The sequence below is a fragment of the Macrobrachium rosenbergii genome, chromosome 7, assembly GCF_040412425.1.
Source record: "Macrobrachium rosenbergii isolate ZJJX-2024 chromosome 7, ASM4041242v1, whole genome shotgun sequence".
Taxonomy (NCBI): domain Eukaryota; kingdom Metazoa; phylum Arthropoda; class Malacostraca; order Decapoda; family Palaemonidae; genus Macrobrachium; species Macrobrachium rosenbergii.
In genome coordinates this window covers 30,663,229-30,682,829 of record NC_089747.1, presented here as the reverse complement: position 1 = coordinate 30,682,829, position 19,601 = coordinate 30,663,229, and the positions used below count along the sequence as shown (strand labels likewise).

Genomic DNA, 19,601 nt, shown 5'->3' with positions numbered 1-19,601 from the left:
CGAGAGGAGGTAAACGCTTCAGGAGGCATAAGAGGCCCCACCATCAGGCGGTAGTCCAAGCCGTCCCGGTCTCGGCAGTAGCGCAGCCTTCTACTTCAAGGCTCCCCCCCAACAGTATGTGCTGGTCCAACCAGCTGCACCTCCTATGTGGCCTCACCGCGCATACAACCCCACATATGAGGGCCGTGGTTACTTTCACGGCCTTAATAGGGTTGCAAGGGGGAGGAAGAGGCAAAGCCCCTCATAGAGGGAAGCCCAACACCACCCCAAGGGGAAGACCTGGACGTGGTAGGGGAATAAACCCGCTCCCTCCCACTGAGAGAACACAGGTAGGCGGTCGCCTGTTTTGGTTCAGGGACCAATGGACCTTCAGCCCTTGGGCACACAGCATTGTGTCCAAAGGACTAGGATGGAGCTGGATCAAAACCCTCCTCCTCTAACCAGGTTTTACCAGCCACCCACATCAATCCTAAAGGATTATGTGACAGAATTGCTCAACAAACGAGCAATAAAGAAAGTAAGGCACCTAAAGTTTCAAGGCAGGTTATTCACTGTTCCCAAAAAAGACTCCGATCAGCAAAGAGTGATCCTGGATCTGTCGCGTCTAAATCTCTACATAAAATGCGACAAATTTCGCATGCTTACGGTAGCTCAAGTACGGACTCTACTTCCGCGTGGAGCCGTCACCACCTCTATCGATCTTTCAGACGCTTATTATCACGTCCCGGTTGCGCGGAACTTCTCTCAGTTCCTCGGTTTCAGACTCGGGAATCAAGCCTACTCCTTCAGGGTCATGCCCTTCGGTCTGAACATTGCGCCCAGGATATTCACAAAGCTGGCGGACACGGTAGTACAACAACTCCGGTCTCAAGGGATATCCCTAGCAGCATATTTGGACGATTGGATAATTTGGGCACCAACAGTTCCGGAGTGTCAGAAAGCTACGTCCATAGTCATCAATTTCCTGGAGTCGCTAGGTTTTCAACTGAACAGAGAGAAGTCCCGTCTGACTCCGGAGTCCCGGTTTCAGTGGTTGGGTCTCCAGTGGGATCTGTCATCTCACACGCTGTCCCTTCCGCCTCCCAAGAGGAAAGAGATAGCATCTCTCACCAGGAGATTCCTCAAAAATCCATCAGCATCCCGCCGGTCCCAAGAAAGGGTCCTTGGATCTCTTCAGTTTGCCTCAGTGACAGACCTGCTATTAAAAGCGAAATTAAAAGACATAAACAGAGTGTGGCGGAGTCGAGCCAATGTCAAGCTCAGAGACAAGGTCTCCTCCATTCCTCAAATCTTAAAGACAAGATTGCGCCTTGGACCTCGGTCAGAGGCCTGTCCAATACAGTTCCGCTTCAATTTCCCCTCCGGCACTAGTTGTTCACACAGACGCTTCCCTAAGCGGCTGGGGGATATTCACCAAAACAAAAGTACAAGGAACGTGGTCCACAATGTTTCAGCAGTTCCATATAAATACCCTGGAAGCTATGGCGGTCTTTCTAACTCTGAAGAAAATCCGCCCCCCCAACCGGATTCATATCAGGTTGGTATTGACAGCGCAGTGGTAGTTCATTGCATCAACAGGGTGGCTCCAAATCAGGCCGAGTAAACCAAGTAATGGTTGCTATCTTCTCCTGGCGAACAAGCACGGCTGGCACCTGTCAGCCACCCACCTAGCGGGCACGGGAACGTGGTGGCGGATTCCCTGTCCAGGACTACTCCGTTGGAGACGGAGTGGTCCCTGGACGTGGAATCTTTCAAATGGATTTGCCGCCGGGTTCCGGGCCTCCAAGTGGATCTGTTCGCAACGGAGAGCAACTTCAAGCTCCCCTGTTATGTGGCCCCCAACCTGGACCCTCAGGCGACGCCATAGACGCAATGACAGTAGATTGGAACAATTGGGAGAAGATTTATCTTTTCCCCAGTAAATTTACTGCTGAAAGTTTTACACAAACTCAGGACATTCAAAGGTCAATTAGCCCTAGTAGCCCCTATTGGCCGAAGAGCAATTGTTCCCTCTTCTTCAGGAACTGGGATTACGGAGTCTTCGGATTCCCAAGCCCATTCTGACTCAGACAGTACAAACCAAGACTGTGTCAGCTTCCTCAAGAATTCAGAATGCCCTAGTTTTATGGACTTTATAAAATTCGCAGCCCAAAAGGAGCGAACATTGACCCTGTCAACACTCTGTTTTTAGAATCAGATAAAAGAGATTCTACTATTAGACAGTATGACTCAGCAGTCAAAAAATTAGCCTCCTTCCTAAAAGCATCTGAAGCCAAAATCATGACAGCTAATTTAGGAGTTTCCTTCTTTAGATCATTGTTTGAGAAAGGCCTTGCTCCGGCCACTATTACCACAATCAAATCAGCATTAAAGAAAGTATTTCTTTACGGCTTTAAAATCGACCTTACAGATTCCTACTTTTCATCTATCCCCAGAGCATGCGCTCGTCTGAGACCAGTATCACGCCCACAGTCTGTTACGTGGTTTCTCAATGACGTCCTCAAGTTAGCATCAGAGATGGATAACTTTCATTGCTCTTATCAGGATCTGTTAAGGAAGACTTTATTTTTGATTAGCTTGGCTTCAGGTGCTAGAATCTCAGAGCTGTCGGCTCTCACTAGAGGTGATAATTATGTGAACTTCCTCCGTCTGGAGAGGTCCTCCTTTCCCCTGACCCTAGATTTTTAGCTAAGAACGAAGACCCACAGGACAGGTGGTCTCCTTGGAAGGTGGTGCCCCTTCCTCAAGACCAGTCTTTATGTCCAGTTTATACACTTAAATCTTACCTTTTAAGAACTCCACAGAGTAAGTCGGGTCCTCTTTTTATCAGGGAGAAAGGTGGTACTCTTTCACTAAATGCTATAAGACAACAAATTCTATATTTCATTAAACAGGCCAACCCAGATTCAGTTCCCAAGGTTCATGATATTCGAGCAGTTGCTACTTCCATTAATTACTTTCATAATATGGACTTTTCGGAGTTATCTAAATTTACGGGTTGGAAATCACCTCTAGTGTTTAAACGCCACTATTTAAAATCGCTCAAGCCCTGAAATTTTCTACCATAGCTGTGGAAGTGTCATCTCCCCACCTTAATTAATCATATCCTTGTCCTTTCCTTTCCCCCCGCCCGCCTGCCTCATTTGCTTTTCTGCTTATTCTCCTGGTTGATTGTACCTCACTGCCTGGCTCCTCATATTGACGTTTCTTGTACCTGTTGATGGAAAAAGTGTAATCTGACATGCCATGATTGTTTTTCTTATGGGGTACTGGACAGTTTTTATTTGGCTCCACGTACCCCAGATATATGTATATGTTAATGCTCATTGATTTTGTCTCTTACGTGTTTAGACTAAGTTTACGTGTATAGTATTAAGGTTATATTTGCAGTTATTTTGTGCGCTTTTCATGTTTCACCTTGCTTAAGTAATTTTAAGGTTTTTGGGGCCTCTTCTCCGTCGTGCCGGGGACCTCCCCACGTTTCATAGTATTAAGTTTTTTGATGTGCCTTAGATTTAGTATGCCTTAGTCTTAATATTCTTGCTACACGGAAGAGATTGCTTAATTAAAATTATTTTGGTAAACTTTTGCCTTTTCTTCAGATTACCCTCCATTTCTTTTTCCTTGTAGTTGCAGCCTTGGCATGATTCTCTATCACGATTTCACCGGCTGACACGGGACTGGACTCAGAAAAGGGATTTTGACAAAGGAAAATCTATTTCTGAGAAGGTCCCGTGTCACCCGGTGACCTCCCTGAATCACCTAGTACTCTCCCCCTCTTGCACATGCCAAGTCTGGGGTTAGTGCTAGCATGGAATGAGGTAGGTGGCGCTGGTGTCGCCGTCCTGGCGGGTGTTTGGTGTGGGGGCTGTAACGGCTCACCGCTCTGTTCCGGGGTTTTGATAGGAGAGATCTTTCGAGTAGGTTTCCGTGGTAGTGGTATTCACTCACCCTCCTTATACCGACGTCTTCCTAGAAGACGCTCGACTGGGGGTAGTAACCCCAGCTTTCCTGAAAGCTCTTTTTCTCTGGTATATCTAGCAAGGTTATACCTAGAAATTCGTGCTGTAATGGAATTTCACCGGGTGACACGGGACCTTCCTCAGAAATAGATTTTTCCTTTGTCAAAATCCCTTATTTAGCCTCTTTGCGATGTTGTAAGTAGGTTTTGGTATTTGGCTTATAATTGGCTGCAGGGGGTTACCAGGCTTGTGGGTTTTTATGGTACTGTAAATATACCCCGGATTAAAGTCACCCTGGGCAAGGGGGAGCCTGAGGGAATTTCTTGAGGCATGGATCCTTTCAACTGTTCTATTGATGTCACGTCGGATGTCCTTGATGGGGTTCTTGCTAATTTTTTTGAATTTCTATTCATTATCCAGTATTTGGTCCAGCTTTTGTTAGTATTCAGCGGTAGTGGTGTGGATTAGTACAAGGGCAGCAGCTTTGTCCACTCTTCTTATCATAATTTCCATTCTCTTATGACAGTGATTATACTGATTTCATTGGCACTAATCCCTTTATACCTCTTAAAGTTTGCCATGCAATGGACACTGTAGGTGTTACTATAGGTTCTTTGCAGCTTCCTTTTGGCCCCAGCTACATTACTTTCTGCCTCGATTTTTTATTCCATGCTCTTTGGTCTATTCCTGTTTAGCAGTCCAACTTCCATACCCTCTACCTCACTCATTCTTGTCTCTCATCTAAGAACAAATCCTTTGCCAAGTCCAGTGTGATTCAGTGATCTCAGTAAACTAATTTATATATAATAATAATCATTGGCACTTCTATTTGTTCAATAATTCTCTCCTTGTTTATGAGGTTTGTTCGTATCATGAAGTTATTGAACTAATAAGAATACTCTGCATTTGGTATGTATTCCCCCATACCACTTGCATTTGTTATGTATACCCCCCATACTACTTTCCATGTTATAAGTGTATTTCTGATTTTATTTCTGTGATGCTTTGTGTCTTATTTGCTTAGCCATTGATACTTATTACCATTGCTTCTATGCTTAACACCAGACATGAGCATTAATAATGTATAATGTATTCAAACTTAGTGTGTAAGACAACTATAAACTTTTGTGTACAGCATTAATGAATGTATATTTATATTTTTTAAGTTTGTAAGGAGATGAATGAATGTTTATAAGCTTTAGCATCTTCCACCGTAATTATTTAAAATGATTTTATTTTCTCTTGAATCATTGGAATTCTCAAGAAAACATGAGTCATGAAATTTACTACATTACTCATACTTTCCCAGTTTCCATCCCCTCTGATTAACACTTGTAAGAATTGATTCTGTAAAATATGAGGTAGTCTCACAACAATGCAGTATTCGTAAACATTTGTGACAGATGATGACAACACGACTCAGTAATCATTTTAGATTTCAGGCTCATGTACATTAATCAAGCGAATGTTTAACCTTGTCCAGTGTAGTGATTGGTAGTCAAGGCTTGTGTAAACTGTGTGATATGGAAACATTTAAAACCAAGTGTTACTTTGGTTCAGAAGATGAATCCTATTCGTATGGAAACAAGCCCACAGGGTGCATTGACTTGAAATTCAAGTTTCCCAAGAATATGGTGTTCATTCAAAGTTGACAGAGAAAGTTGTGTCTTCCCCGGTCTGTCCCCAGCAGCAGGGAGCTCCACAATTACAACTGATTAAAGACATGCAGCAGAAACTCTCGTCCTTAGTTCAAGTCTTACAGCCTGCAGGAAAGAGGGATACTGTTCTTCTTCCGATTGCTGTAGGCCATCCGGAAGATAATTGGGACAGATGTCGCACGGGCGGCCAGTTCTCAAGTGACTTAAAGGATCGGCAGTGCAGCGAACGCAGAAAGAAGATTGGTCCTGCTCAAAAAGTTACTATCGCTGTACGTCAACCTGAGGAAGCTTTTGACAGATGTCGCACAGGCGGCCAGTTCTTAAGTGACCTCAAGGTTTGGCGGGACAGTGAACTCCAGAAGGCTGGACGCCAGGACGCACAAGAAGTTGAACAACAAGGCGCCAAGCGTCATTTGGCTGGACGCAAAGATGTTGATCTTCAGGAAGACAGGCGTCAGGACGCCAGGCGTCAAGGAGTTCGGCGCCAGGACTCCAAGCGTCATGAAACTGGACGCCAAGAAGTTGATTTCTTAGAGGAGAGACTCCAAGACTCAAGGCGTCTGCAGATTGGTCTACAGGACGTCAAGCGTCAAGAGGTTGGACGCCAGGACGTCAGACGTCATGAGACTGAATACCAAGAGGCTAGTCATTTAGAAGGTGAACTCCAAGACGCTAGGCGTCAAGAGATTGGGCTACAGGACGCCAGGCGTCAAGAATTTGGACGCCAGGACGTCAAGCGTCATGACACTGTACCACGGGAAGTTAATCTTTTAGAAGATAACCCACAAGACACCAGGCGTCAAGAAACTGTACGTCAATATACTCTAACAGGACGCCAGGACGCCAAACGTCAAGATGACATACATGAAACTGAACTCCATTGTACAAGGGAGGACTTTACCGACCCGATAACAGGACAGCAGTTGGATGACGTGGAAGACGATCTGCCTCACTCACTAGACAATCCGGTGGATGACATATCGGACAAGGAAGAGCGAAAAGACCAACATCCCTCTTCGGACTTAAAGAGATTAATGAAAGTTTTCACGGAACTTTTTCCTGATAACTTCATTCCAGCCTCTCCTCGTTCTCCTCCATCGGAATTTACTTTAAGAAAGACGTCTTCAACGAACTTCTTTATGAAAATGGTTATGTCTCGCTCATCCAAACGGGCTTTTTAAAATTGATGGAAGAGTGGATGAATACTAAGAGAGATCTGGGCGGACGTGTTCTCCTTTCCCCAGCCAAGCTAGCTTCTAGATCTAGCGTGTGGTACGAAACTGGAGAATCTCTTGGCCTAGGAGTTCCCTCTTCTTCCCAGGGGATTTCTCGAGGCTAGTAGAGGCTTCCCGCCGCACAGCTATGATGAAGTCAAAGGTGTTTTGGTCCTTCTGAAATGGACCATCTTCTCAAAGGAATCTTTAGGGCCTTTGAGGTTTTTAATTTCCTTGACTGGACCCTGGGAGCCTTGGGTAAGAAGATGGACGCCAGCAAGAATGCAGACACAGAGGACCTGGTGCACATAATGGCTTGCATGGATAAGGCTCTCAGAGATGGTGCCAACGAGCTGGCGGCGCTTTTTTCTGCAGGGATCTTAAAGAAAAGGGCACATCTTTGCTCTTTTCTGTCCACTGGAGTAACCACTACTCAAAAATCAGAACTCCTTTATGCTCCTCGTTCTGCTCACCTGTTTCCTCAAGAGCTAGTAAAAGAAGTCACAACGGCCTTATCACAAAAAGCCACGCAGGACTTGATTATGAAATCAGCTAAAAAAGTAATGCCAACGAGCTTCGTCGCACGAAAGAATAGGGGAGAAGCTCCTGTCTCTCAGCCCTTTCGTTTCAAGTCCCTCAGTAGAGGAAACTCAAGATCTGCTGGGAGAAGATCAACGAAAAGAGGTTACAGACAAGGAAGACAGAGTCTGATGGGAGTCTCCTTCAGACAGCGGTAGGAGCCAGACTGAACAATTTCTGGCAAGTGTGGGAAAGGAGAGGATCGGATCCTTGGTCCATCCAGTTGATCAAAGAGGGGTACAAGATCCCTTTCCTCAGGAAACCCCCTCTGGCATCAAGACCGATAGACCTTTCGGCCAAATACAAGAAGAAAACGAAGGCGGAGGCTCTGCAACAGCAAATTTCTCTTCTTTTGCAAAAGAAAGCCATAGAAAGAGTTCAAGACGTGGATTCCCCAGGATTTTACAATCGCTTATTCCTGGTTCCCAAGAACTTGGGGGGATGGAGACCAGTGTTGGACGCGAGTGCTCTCAACGTTTTTATTCAAAAGACAAAATTCACAATGGAAACTACGAAATCTGTCCTAGCAGCGGTCAGACAGAACAACTGGATGGTATCATTGGATCTGCAGGATGCTTATTTCCATATCCCTATCCACCTGAGCTCCAAGAAATATCTGAGATTCGTTCACGAGGAAGAAGTGTTCCATTTTCGAGCTCTTTGTTTCGGCCTAAGCACCGCACCTCAAGTTTTCACAAGATTGATGAACAATGTAGCAGGAATGTTGCACACGAGAGGCATCAGAATCTCCTTATACCTAGACGACTGGCTTCTCAGAGCCCCCCCACACACGCTGCCTGAAGGATCTTCAGACGACAGTCCAGTTATCAGAAGAGCTGGGCCTACTTATAAACAAGGAAAAATCACAACTGATTCCATCCCAAGAGATTCTATACCTTGGGATGAGGATTCAGAGTCAGACTTTTCGGGCTTTTCCGTCGTTGTCAAGAACGGAACAAGCCTTAGAAAAGATTCAGAGCTTCTTAAGGAAACAAACTTGCTCGGTGAGGGAATGGATGAGTCTGCTGGGACCCTTTCCTCTCTAGAGCAGTTTGTCTCCTTGGGGAGACTGAATCTTCGCCCGTTACAGTTCCATCTCAGTCGGAACTGGGACAAGGGAAAAGAATTGAGAGCAAGTGTATCCCCATCTCGAATCCTGTGAGGCAATATCTAAAATGGTGGAACGACCCCATCAAGCTAGGAGAGGGCCTTTCCCTAAAACAGAGGAACCCAGACCTAGTGTTGTTCTCCGACGCATCGGACTCAGGATGGGGAGCGACTCTGGGAATCAACGAAGTCTCAGGCTCTTGGACCAAACAGCAAGAGTCTTGGCATATCAATCAGAAGGAACTAACAGCGATCCTTCTAGCTCTCAAAGAATACGAACAGGTAGTAAAAAACAAAGTGGTGCAGGTCAACTCCGACAACACAACAGTGCTGGCCTACATCAGCAAACAAGGGGCACTCACTCCAAATCTCTATACGAGACAACAAGAAAGCTTCTTCTTTGGGCGAAGGCGAAGAATGTGACACTACTAACCTGCTTTATTCAAGGGCAGAGAAATGTAAGAGCAGGCATGCTGAGCAGGAAGAATCAAGTCCTGTCCACAGAATGGATACTACATCAGGACGTCTGCAAGAGCATGTGGCTGATTTGGGGGCGACCGTGCATAGACCTTTTCGCCACAGCACGGACGAAGAGGATAGAAACTTATTGTTCCCCGTTCCGGATCCAGAGGCTGCTTACATAGACGAGCGTTTCTCATGGACTGGTCAAACTTGGACGTTTACGCATTCCCACCTTTCAAAATTATCCACAAAGTAATACAGAAGTTCGTGTCGCACGAGGGTACCAGAATGACTCTAGTCGCTCCCTACTGGCCAACAAGAGATTGGTTCACAGAGGTACTGGAATGGATAGTAGACACTCCGAGAGAACTTCCGCTAAGAGTAGATCTACTCAAACAACCCCACTTGGAAAGGTATCACCAAAACCTCCAAGCGCTACACATGACTGCCTTCAGACTATCGAAAAACTCGCAAGAGCTAGAGGCTTTTCGAAGGAGGCAGCTAGCGATTGCAAGAGCGTAGAGGAGGTCTTCCACCATTAAGGTATACCAATCCAAGTGGGAAATTTTTAGAGGATGGTGTAGAAACAACTCTGTATTCTCTACCAGTACCTCTGTGACTCAGATAGCAGACTTCCTTCTTCATCTTAGGAATAACCTTAAATTTTCAACTTCAACCATTAAAGGTTATAGAAGTATGTTAGCATCGGTCTTTAGACACAGAAACTTAGACCTTTCTAACAATAAGGACCTTCAAGACCTTCTCAGATCCTTCGATACATCTAAGGAGAGGGTGCAAGAATCACCGGCTTGGAACCTAGATGTGGTCCTGAGGTTCCTCACGAGTGATAGATTCGAACCTTTACAAAGGCATCCTTAAAAGATCTCACTATGAAAACCCTTTTCCTAGTCAGTTTAGCTACTGCAAAACGAGTAAGTGAAATTCATGCCTTTAACAAAGCTATAGGTTTTAGACAAGGCAAAGCAGTTTGCCCACTTCGACTAGATTTTCTGGCAAAAAATGAACGTCCATCTCAACCTTGGCCCAAAGCATTCAAGATTCCTAACCTGACGGATGTCACAGGTGAGGAAATAGAAAGAACTCTGTGTCCAGTAAGAGCTCTAAAATATTATCTAGAAAGGACAAAAGACTTATGGGGGATTCAGAAGGGCTTTGGTGCTCTGTCAAAAAACCCTCTTTACAAATGTCTAAGAATGCTCTGTCCTTTTTATCAGACAATTAATAAAAGATGCTCATCTGGGATGTAGGAAGCGGAACACAAAATTCTAAAAGTTAAAGCACACGAGGTCAGAGCGGTAGCAACCTCTGTGGCTTTTAAACAAAATAGGTCCCTCCAGAGTATCTTGGATATGACCTTCTGGAGGAGCAAGTCTGTTTTGCCTCACATTACCTTAAACAAGTACAGACTGTTTATGAAGACTGTTACACGCTGGGTCCTTTTGTAGCTGCAAATTCAGTAGTGAGAAAAATAGCTACCCCTACAATCCCATAACCCAATACCCTTTTTCTGCCTTGGATCTAAGATGTTGTTTTTTTGGTTGTTTTGCGAAGTCTGGACGCAGTCTTCGCAATCATTAGCAGACAGTTTTTTAAATAATATCATTTACTTTCAGTACTCTTAGTCAGGTGGTCATTTGTTCCTTGGTAGCGCCCGGAATAATGGTATTAAAAGGAGGTCTAGTCACATAGAGGTTATACACCGGTTGACAGCCCCTAGAGATTTTTCAGCCCCCTGGGTGGATCGCTGGATCTCTTAAGGAATGCAGACATAATGAGGCAGGAAAACAATGAAGTCGGCTTCCTTAACAGGTAGGAACCTTTAGTTGGTTTTGCAAAGTTTTAGTATTTCAATTCCAACGATGTTGGCTGTCTCTGACCCTCCACCAAAGGTGTCAATCAGCTATATATATAACTACCAGGTCAGTTAGATGTTTGAAAATGTTATTTTCATAATAAAATAAATTTTTGAACATACTTACCTGGTAGTTATATATAATTAAATTCCCTCCCTCCTCCCCTCTAGAGACTAGGGGCATGGAAGATCTGAGGAATATGTAGAATGGTTCCAGTTACCTGGGTAGAGGGCGCACAGGTGGACCACCTGACTACCCGATCGGCGATTGCCGCGAGTTTTTGAAATTCTGCCGTCACGTCAGGGACTTAAGCTATATATATAACTACCAGGTAAGTATGTTCAAAAATTTATTTTATTATGAAAATAACATGTTGATGGCCAAAGTCATAACTGCTAATATTAGGAAACAGAAACCTATCACCATGAACCATTCTATCTAAAAGAGATAAATCTCTGGCAGAAGCAGCCATCCATGCAGGAGAATAGTATTCTAATAAAGGAGGGACAATTGACCTACAACAGGTTGCATTGATTTTATCAGTGTTATAAATATATGAGGTCTCACAAAGAAAACCTAACTTTCATGCAGGATTTGCTGAAACTTTCATTAGGTGATTCTCAAAAGTAAGATGTGAGTTAAAAGTTACGCCCAGAATAGTTAAAGCTTCAGACTCATTCAGCAGAGTCCCATCAACCTGAAGGGGAGGATGGGGTGGAAAATCTGTAGGAGATCTGCTAATCAATAGTGTTTTCGATTTACTGGAGTCCAGCCTTATACTCCATCGACTGCACCATTCTCTGATCTGGTCCATGTCCCGATATAGGCTGAGGGTAGCTTCATTCCTTATAAGTGGACACATTACTACACCCACAAGTGTTGGCATACTGAACAATCTTGTTTTCCAGGCCAACAACCATATCACTTGTATACCCAAAAAATAACAGTGGACCAAAAGCGTTACCCTGTGGAACTCCAGATATAATAGGTCTTGGTTCACTAAAGATCCCATCAACAGCAACTTACTGCTGCCTATCTGTAAGGAAATCTTGAAGTAATCCTAAAACATATCCACCTACTCCAAGATTGTGAAGTTTATTAATAAGTGCCTTGTGATTTAGTGTATCAAAAGCAGCACTAAAATCTGTTTGAATTACTCTGTATTCAAAACCCTTACCAAGGGCCTTTGCTAATGGCATGTCAAGTCTAAAAGTTGCCGGTGCCCAACTGCTTCCTATATGCATATTGACCCTCAGCTACCTATATGCATATTTACTATCAGCAAACAATCCTTTAGATTCTACATACTTATGTAATGGCTTAAAAGTAAGTTTTTCTGCAACTTTGGAGAGCACAAGGAGAATAGAGATTGGCTGTAGTTACTGCAGTCTATAGATATGTCATTCTTTGGAACAGGCATTATATTACTAAGCTTGCACTCATCCACAAAGATACTATGTCAACATAAAAATCTATAGAATCTACTAATCTTGGGAGACAACACACTAGAAACTTTTTTAAAAAAACAAAGGGAAGAAACCATCAGGATCTTCTCCACCCCAGCTATCAAGATTATTAGGAATTTTCTTAACATCCCTAGAGCAAAATGCAAATTTTGTAAGAATAGGTTCTGGATGACAAGTATCAGGGAGAGGAACATCCTCAGCTGATTGCTTAGCTTCAAAAGCTTGATGAGGCAGTTCAGCCCTATCCTTAAGGCCAGTAACCAATCTACCATCACCTGTTAGAAGTGGTCTAATGGAAGACGAGCCTGACCCAAAGATAGAGGATGCCAATTTGGTACACCACAGATGAGACTGAGTAATTCCTGCAAGTTTCCTCTTTAAAGAATTATTCTAATTTCTCTCAGCTGTATGGTAAGTTCTATTAACAGCACGGCAAGGCTCAACAAAAATGGTGTAATTTTCATTTGAATGATATCATCTCCATGTGATGAATTTGGTCTGTTTGTCATGGTGAGCTCGTCTACATATCTCATCAAATGATAGGTCATTTGCCCTGAATTTAACAACCTTTCTAGGCATATATATTATAAAAATAGCCATCAGCATTTCATTTAACTTCTTCTTAGGATCTGGATCTGATATAGCATCTGAAATATTAATTTCCTGACAAGCTTCAATAATGCAATCCCAATTGGCTCTAAATTTCAGCCAGACCATTTATCTAATGGTGGCATTAGGAATATAAGGCATATACTTATTGATAGATGTGTACGTCTCAATGGTGCAATGATCAGAAGTGCCTTGACATTGCTGGCAGCTAATATAGCTATTGTTCATTCACAGAACAAGTGTACTGGGCAAAAGATTTGATCTTTTTAGTTACGGAACATGAGCATCTTGGAGCTCAGGCATGGCTTCAAGCATACCACCGCACTGAAAGTGGAGCTGGTATTTTGGATTATGGTGATCTTGATGGACGAGCTGGTGCAATACAAGTGAGTATAATACAGTAGTGTTTTTGAAATATATAATGGTACAGTACACACTGAGAAGGTAAGATTTTTTATTCTGACAAAGGATCCTTGAGTGTTACAGTAAAATACCTTTATTGAATTGAACATTTCAGATTGCAAATGCAGCTAATGCAGCATGTAGTATTTTGTTTTAAAGCTTTTGTCAAATACGTTGGAATTCTATATATGAGTCAATAAATGTACATTGGACAGTAGTGCCTGAATTCTAATTTTTTTCATATTTTTATAGGCAGCAATAAATCTAGAAATATATGGGTCCCAGGTGAGCCATATAGATGTTAAAGTTGAAGGTCTAAATGGACAGTTACCAAACCTTGACCTTGTCAACCTTATTCACCGGCTGTGTCAGAGAGAGACAGTTCTTCACACTTTCAAAAACAGGGTGAGTGTTTTCTTTTCCAAGAAAAGGGATTATTGGCTAGGGTGTTGTCATTTTTGTCATTTCAGAAGTTGCTTAGACTGACTAATTTTACCAGTGTTTTGTTCATTACAAGTTCCTTTTACATGGACCGCTCTGTTTTATTTTAATAGAACAGGTGCACTTATGTGAACCTTACTTGCTCATTTTGAAATTACAATGTTGATTATTTTAGAGAGGCTAAAGTGTATGAAAAGAGTACTTATATTTTGCATTGTAGGTATAATAAATTTAGTTTTTTTATGGCATGCTCTAAATGATTAAAAATACAAAAATACCTTCCCTTTCATCTAGATGCTCTCAGAGCTGTGATTTGCAGTGAACTATATCTCCTTGCTTGCTCTCCTGTGGCCTCTAATAGTTTGGTTATGACTGAACATAGGGAGCTTTATGGAACAAATAGTTCCTCGTTGGGCGAGTTGGTAGAGTTGTTGGCTAGCACTCACTAGGCCCGAGTTCGAGTCTCCGGCCAGCTAATGAAGAATTAGAGGAATTTATTTCTGGTGATAGAAATTCATTTCTCACTGTAATGTGGTTCGGATTCCACAATAAGCTGTAGGTCCCGTTGCTAGGTAACCAATTATTTCTTAGCCATGTAAAAATATGTCTAATCCTTTGGGCCAGCCCTAGGAGAGCTGTTAATCAGCTCAGTGGTGTGGTTAAACTAAGATATACTTAACTTATGGAACAAATGACCATGGCTTGAAAAACTGTTCCATGTATGGGTTATCTGAGGTTTTTTAACCTTTATACAGTGAGTGTGCATACAGAAGATGTGTAGCAACTCTTTTATTCAATATGTGTGTACAGTGAGACTACCAGCAGCCTATGTTGAAACTTCGGCAAGAGAGATTGTACTTTTCCGCAAGTTGTGGTATAGTTTTATGTATTCTTTCTGAATTTACATAAAGTGGAAATGTGTATTATGTAGAAGAAGGATATTATGTTTTGTTGTGTTTGTATTTAGTAATGAAAAACGTTGTTTTGGCTGTTTCGTGTGCTTTGGATGAGGGTTACGAAGTAGACATTGAGCTCATGTCATTCTGATTCTAATTCAAGCTAGGAACATTGAATGCTCCAACAGTAAGTTTATATTGTTTTATGTTGTAGATTAATTTAAACAACCAAATGCAGTGTTTTAAGTGCAATTTTGGAATAGCATATAGGCTAAGTGAAGTAACTTGGGTGTCGTAGTATAAGACGTAGGCTATGATTAGGCTAGTACATTCCAAATCGTTTAGACTGTACGATAACATTTACTATTTGAAATGCTCTACTTATTCTGAATGAGTCGGAATAGCCTATATACCCAAGCTTCTCCACTACCTCTTGTGGATGGTCCCTCAACTGTGCACATACATCTCAAGCCAGTACTCTGGATTGTTTGCATGCAGTGGGTGCTCGGTACCCAGAATCAGGAGACTTCTTGGACAGAATGACTGCATGTGGCCCTCCTACCTGGGCTCTTCCTGAAGCACTGCTACTCTCTCTCTTGGTGTGTGCATGGTCTCATGCATGTGCAGACAGGTTTTTCACACACTACAGTTCTTTGTTGTACGGAACCCACAGTACATTTCATGTGTGAGTCCTGAATTGTGCTTGTGCTGCGGAGGGTTCACAGTATCATAGGGAGCCATGTACACGTGATCTGACAAACACTTGGGATGTTCCCAGTTCATCCAAGCTGTGATGTGCTTACAAGACAGTGCATGTTCAGTGAACAATTATCTGTAGCTTTTAGGTCAGTTTTGACTTCGTACAGAATATATGGGATATGAAACATGATTTTGATTAACCTCCAATTAATTATAATACAAAAGTATATATGGTTATGGATCACATTTTAGAGTAGTTACAGCTGCTTGAGATAGTTTTTATGCAGTCAGGACTGTTAAGTTTGATTGTTCATATCTATTGTCTAAGAGTGCCCTCCAAGGCAGACTGGTGTGTTAGCCTTTCTTTTGGCTGGTGGATGGAGAAGCAAATGATGGATATCCCAAAGAAGGTGAGCTAGTATGATGAGCAGGATTGATGTAGAGATCCATTCTGTTGGAAGGGGTAGCTACATCTGGGAGGTACATGAAGCTGAAACAGAAGTAGTTATAGACATATCTAAAGCAAAGGATAATGAGCCCATACCTGAGTTCTGAGGCCACATATATCAGTATCATTCAGTAGTTGCCCATAGGGCTGGAACCATCCCTTACATGTTTTGCAAGGACATCTTGGCTACAAACTTGACGCTTACTGGCACTACTGTACATGATAAATGAGAATCTCTCTTAGAGCATCTCATTTATCTAAGGAAAACATCAATGAGTTACTTAGGTATTCTTGATACTTTCAATTTAAGTACCATTCTGGAATTGCTATAAAAAAAGACTAATTCCCTTGAATGGAATGGCTGTTCAAAATAAAAATGATACTTACAATGAGCAGCAACTGCAGCAGCAGTAGCAGAAGGACAGTTAGCAGAAAGTTCAAAGTAGGTGGCACATACTACATCTATTAAAGCCCAGGGAATGCAAATTACAATAAATAAGTTTAAACCTTCATCAAGATATGGAGATAAAAGATAATATAAGCTGTAATGGCAAAATTCAATTAAGGGAATTCAAGAACTGGTCAGGTTCTGGGAAGCAGAATCAACAGGTCTGTTCAGACTGCCAGACATATTTGATATGACCATTTTCTGGTGATAGAGGGACTTTGGAGCCAGGATTTGCATATGGTGAGGTGGATTCTTTTTTCTTTTTGAGAGTATGTCTGGAAAGGGCAGTTTTGAAAGGCAGTTTTAAAGTGATGAGTTTTCAGTGCCAAAACAAACTGTAAGAATAAAATGGTTGCACTGGCTCGTCATAAGCAGATATTGTACAAATTTGTATGCACATATAGCAAGCTCCCATTGAGAAGAAAATACTATACATGGACACACTGGACACCTCTCCCTTGAGCCTTTATTCTTAGGTGTTTTGGTATAATTCTATAGGAGGTTTTGTAATACTCCAAATATGGTACAGTACGTGTTCTTTGGCCCACACCCATCCACAACACTAAAGTTATGTAACTGTTACCCCCTTCCATTCTCCTTAAATCATTAATCTACAGTAATCAGCATATGACATTAGCATTAAGACTATCAGCATATGTATTGTACTGAGCAAGCTCCTCTTACAGAACAGAGCTTATTAGAATGCTAGTTTCACTCCTACTTCACAATATTGGATGTTAAAGGAATTGTACTGTTTCACACTGAAATGAATGTGGGTAAGGGCATAGTGTAGGTGCAGAAAAAGCAGAAAAGCAAGATATGACTCTAATGCAGTGGTGATATTCACATGATTTTTATCTTTAGAATTAAGCAAACAAAGATTTCTTAACGTTTTAGTATCCTCTCACATTTAGATATGGTTGCCACTGTGATCTTTGAAACCAAACCTGAAATATATGAATAAATAAACTGTAATAATTCCAGGTGAGGCTTGAGCTTCTGTCTGTTAGGTCAGGGTGTGGTTACTTAAACCATTACATCAGTTGTAATAAGTATATCCACAAGTGAGAGGTAATTGACAACTCAAGAGGTATTTCTATGTTTAATATTTAAAAAGAATAATTATTTATTTAACATTTGTTTTCCCAGGTTGATCATCCTCAGCCTGAGACATTCAATGGATGGTACCATCAGTTTAAAACTCTTTTTGCAATGATCATGTCTCAGGCCTCTGGAGTTCCTACTGGCAACCATGGCTTGTTTCACAGGTATGAATACCAAAGTACTATGTTTTATGAAACACAGCTGGGTAGTATGTACTGTATATGGTACTTGGTAATTTGTTCAAGCATTTCCATTTGCTGGTTTGTCAACTTCAGAAAAGCGTAGTAGATATTGAAATCAGTGAAAATGAAAAAAAATAAAAAGTATTTTTTTAAATAAATTAACTGAAATAACTGTAATAATCAAAATTCTGTAGCAGTCAACACCACAGTACTTTACTGCATTGAGATAGTAGAATTTGCACAATGCTTCAACCAGAACAAAGCCATCATCTAGTGATAGTGCACCTTTTTTTATGTTTATTTCTGTTCAAAATTTTGCTAGCCAAAATTGGGGTGCTTCTTTGAGTTTGAAGGATTTTTTACTCCAGGAAGTATGGTACAGTATATGACAGAATGTATCCCTATAGTGACTTTATAGTTTATATAAGTTCATGATCTGAAGAAAATTTTCTCATAATTTAAAATGTTTTATGAAACACAGCTGGGTAGTATGTACTGTATGTGGTACTTGGTAATTTGTCCAAGCATTTCCATTTGCTGGTTTGTCAACTTCAGAAGAGCGTTAGACATTGGAATCGGTGAAAATGAAAAAACATAAACAATAGTATTTTTAAAATGAGTTATAACTGAAATAACTACAATAATCAAAATTCTGTAGCAGCCAATGCCACAGTACTTTACTGCATTGAGATAGTAGAATTTGCACAATGCTCCAACCAGAACAAAACCATCATCTAGTGATAGTGCACCCTTTTTTTGTTTATTTCTGTTCAAAAGCTTGCTAGCCAAAATTGGGGTGCTTCTTTGAGTTTGAAGCATTTTTGACTCCAGAAAATATGGTACACTATATGACAGAATCTATCCCTATACAGCAGAGACTATAGTTTGTATAAGTTCGAGATCTGAAGAAAATTTTCTCATAATTTAAAATCATCATTTCCATATAAATTAATGGTAAATGTAATAATTTATTAGCATTTCATGGTATCCCAGTTTTGTTTATAGAGTGGATTTTATCTTTTTTTTATAAAATAGAATTATAGTTCAATTAACATTACCATTGGAATAGGCTGCATTATTCGGCTATGTAATTTCTCCCACAGAAGTTTTTTTTACCCCAGATGTAAAAGAAAATTCCTTATTAAGGGGATCGGCCGCCTAAAACCCAATAATCTTTAAAAATTCGATTTGCTGAAAAAAATTCTATGGCTTCGTATAGGGTTCAAGAATGTGTCCACGAAATATTATGCTAAAATTTGCCGTATTTCTCTAGTTATGGCCTAAAATGTAACAATAACTATATACCCATAAAACACCAGTAGCGCAAATGATTTAGTCTGGTATAGTTTTTTAGATATATATTACGAAAACTTCCTTTGAAATGAAATGTATAATGTCAATAATATCCTACTCGGCACCTTTTTAGTTATTCCTAGCCATGACAACGCACACGTCATACCATGACGACCGACTGCCGAGAGTTGCCTATAAACTTCCAAGCTAGAAGGACACGTTTTTCATGCTCGCTAGCCTTGACTGAACTCTGTATTTTCTGCGGTGTTTTGTTTTTTCACCGTGCCTAAAAGGTCAAGAGTTCACTTCATGCTTCTAGAATGCGGAAAAGCCAAGTGGAAAAGTCCAAGCCAGAAGTAGAAGAAAGAGTTCAAGAAATTAGTGCCATAGAGGGGAATGGAGCGACGGAGAGAGAGAGAGCTGTCGCCCATCAATTTATTTGATCTCTGCTGACCAGAGACCAACCACATCCACCCCTAAACGCTTCTTTATTTGTGGTCACTACCAAAGGGCAAAGATATTTTAGAAAAAGAAAATTTTCGGAGGCTGATATTATAGACGATCCTGAAAATAAAATGATCATAATAAGTGAAGCAAGACTTGATGAATTACTTGAATCACGAATCCCTAATTGTGAATGTAAAGTAATTCCCAGGATCCATTTGGCAAGGGATGGATTGAGACACTAATTGAGGCAACTATGATACCTAGAGTAATACCTTGCAGCAAGATCAGACAGGGGACCAGGAACCTAAAA

At 41.5% G+C, this 19,601-nt stretch overlaps 1 protein-coding gene across 4 annotated transcripts in view; it reads left to right on the top strand.

Moving 5' to 3' along the window:
* GAA1 (glycosylphosphatidylinositol anchor attachment 1) overlaps positions 1 to 19,601 on the top strand; it is a 99,328-nt gene that overhangs the window by 42,527 nt on the left and 37,200 nt on the right. For all 4 annotated transcript variants that reach the window (XM_067106916.1, XM_067106914.1, XM_067106915.1 and 1 more), the window contains exons 6-8: positions 13,166 to 13,317; positions 13,586 to 13,738; positions 17,415 to 17,533. In XM_067106916.1, coding sequence (XP_066963017.1) covers positions 13,166 to 13,317; positions 13,586 to 13,738; positions 17,415 to 17,533 — 424 coding nt within the window. The remainder of the gene's footprint in view (positions 1 to 13,165; positions 13,318 to 13,585; positions 13,739 to 17,414; positions 17,534 to 19,601) is intronic.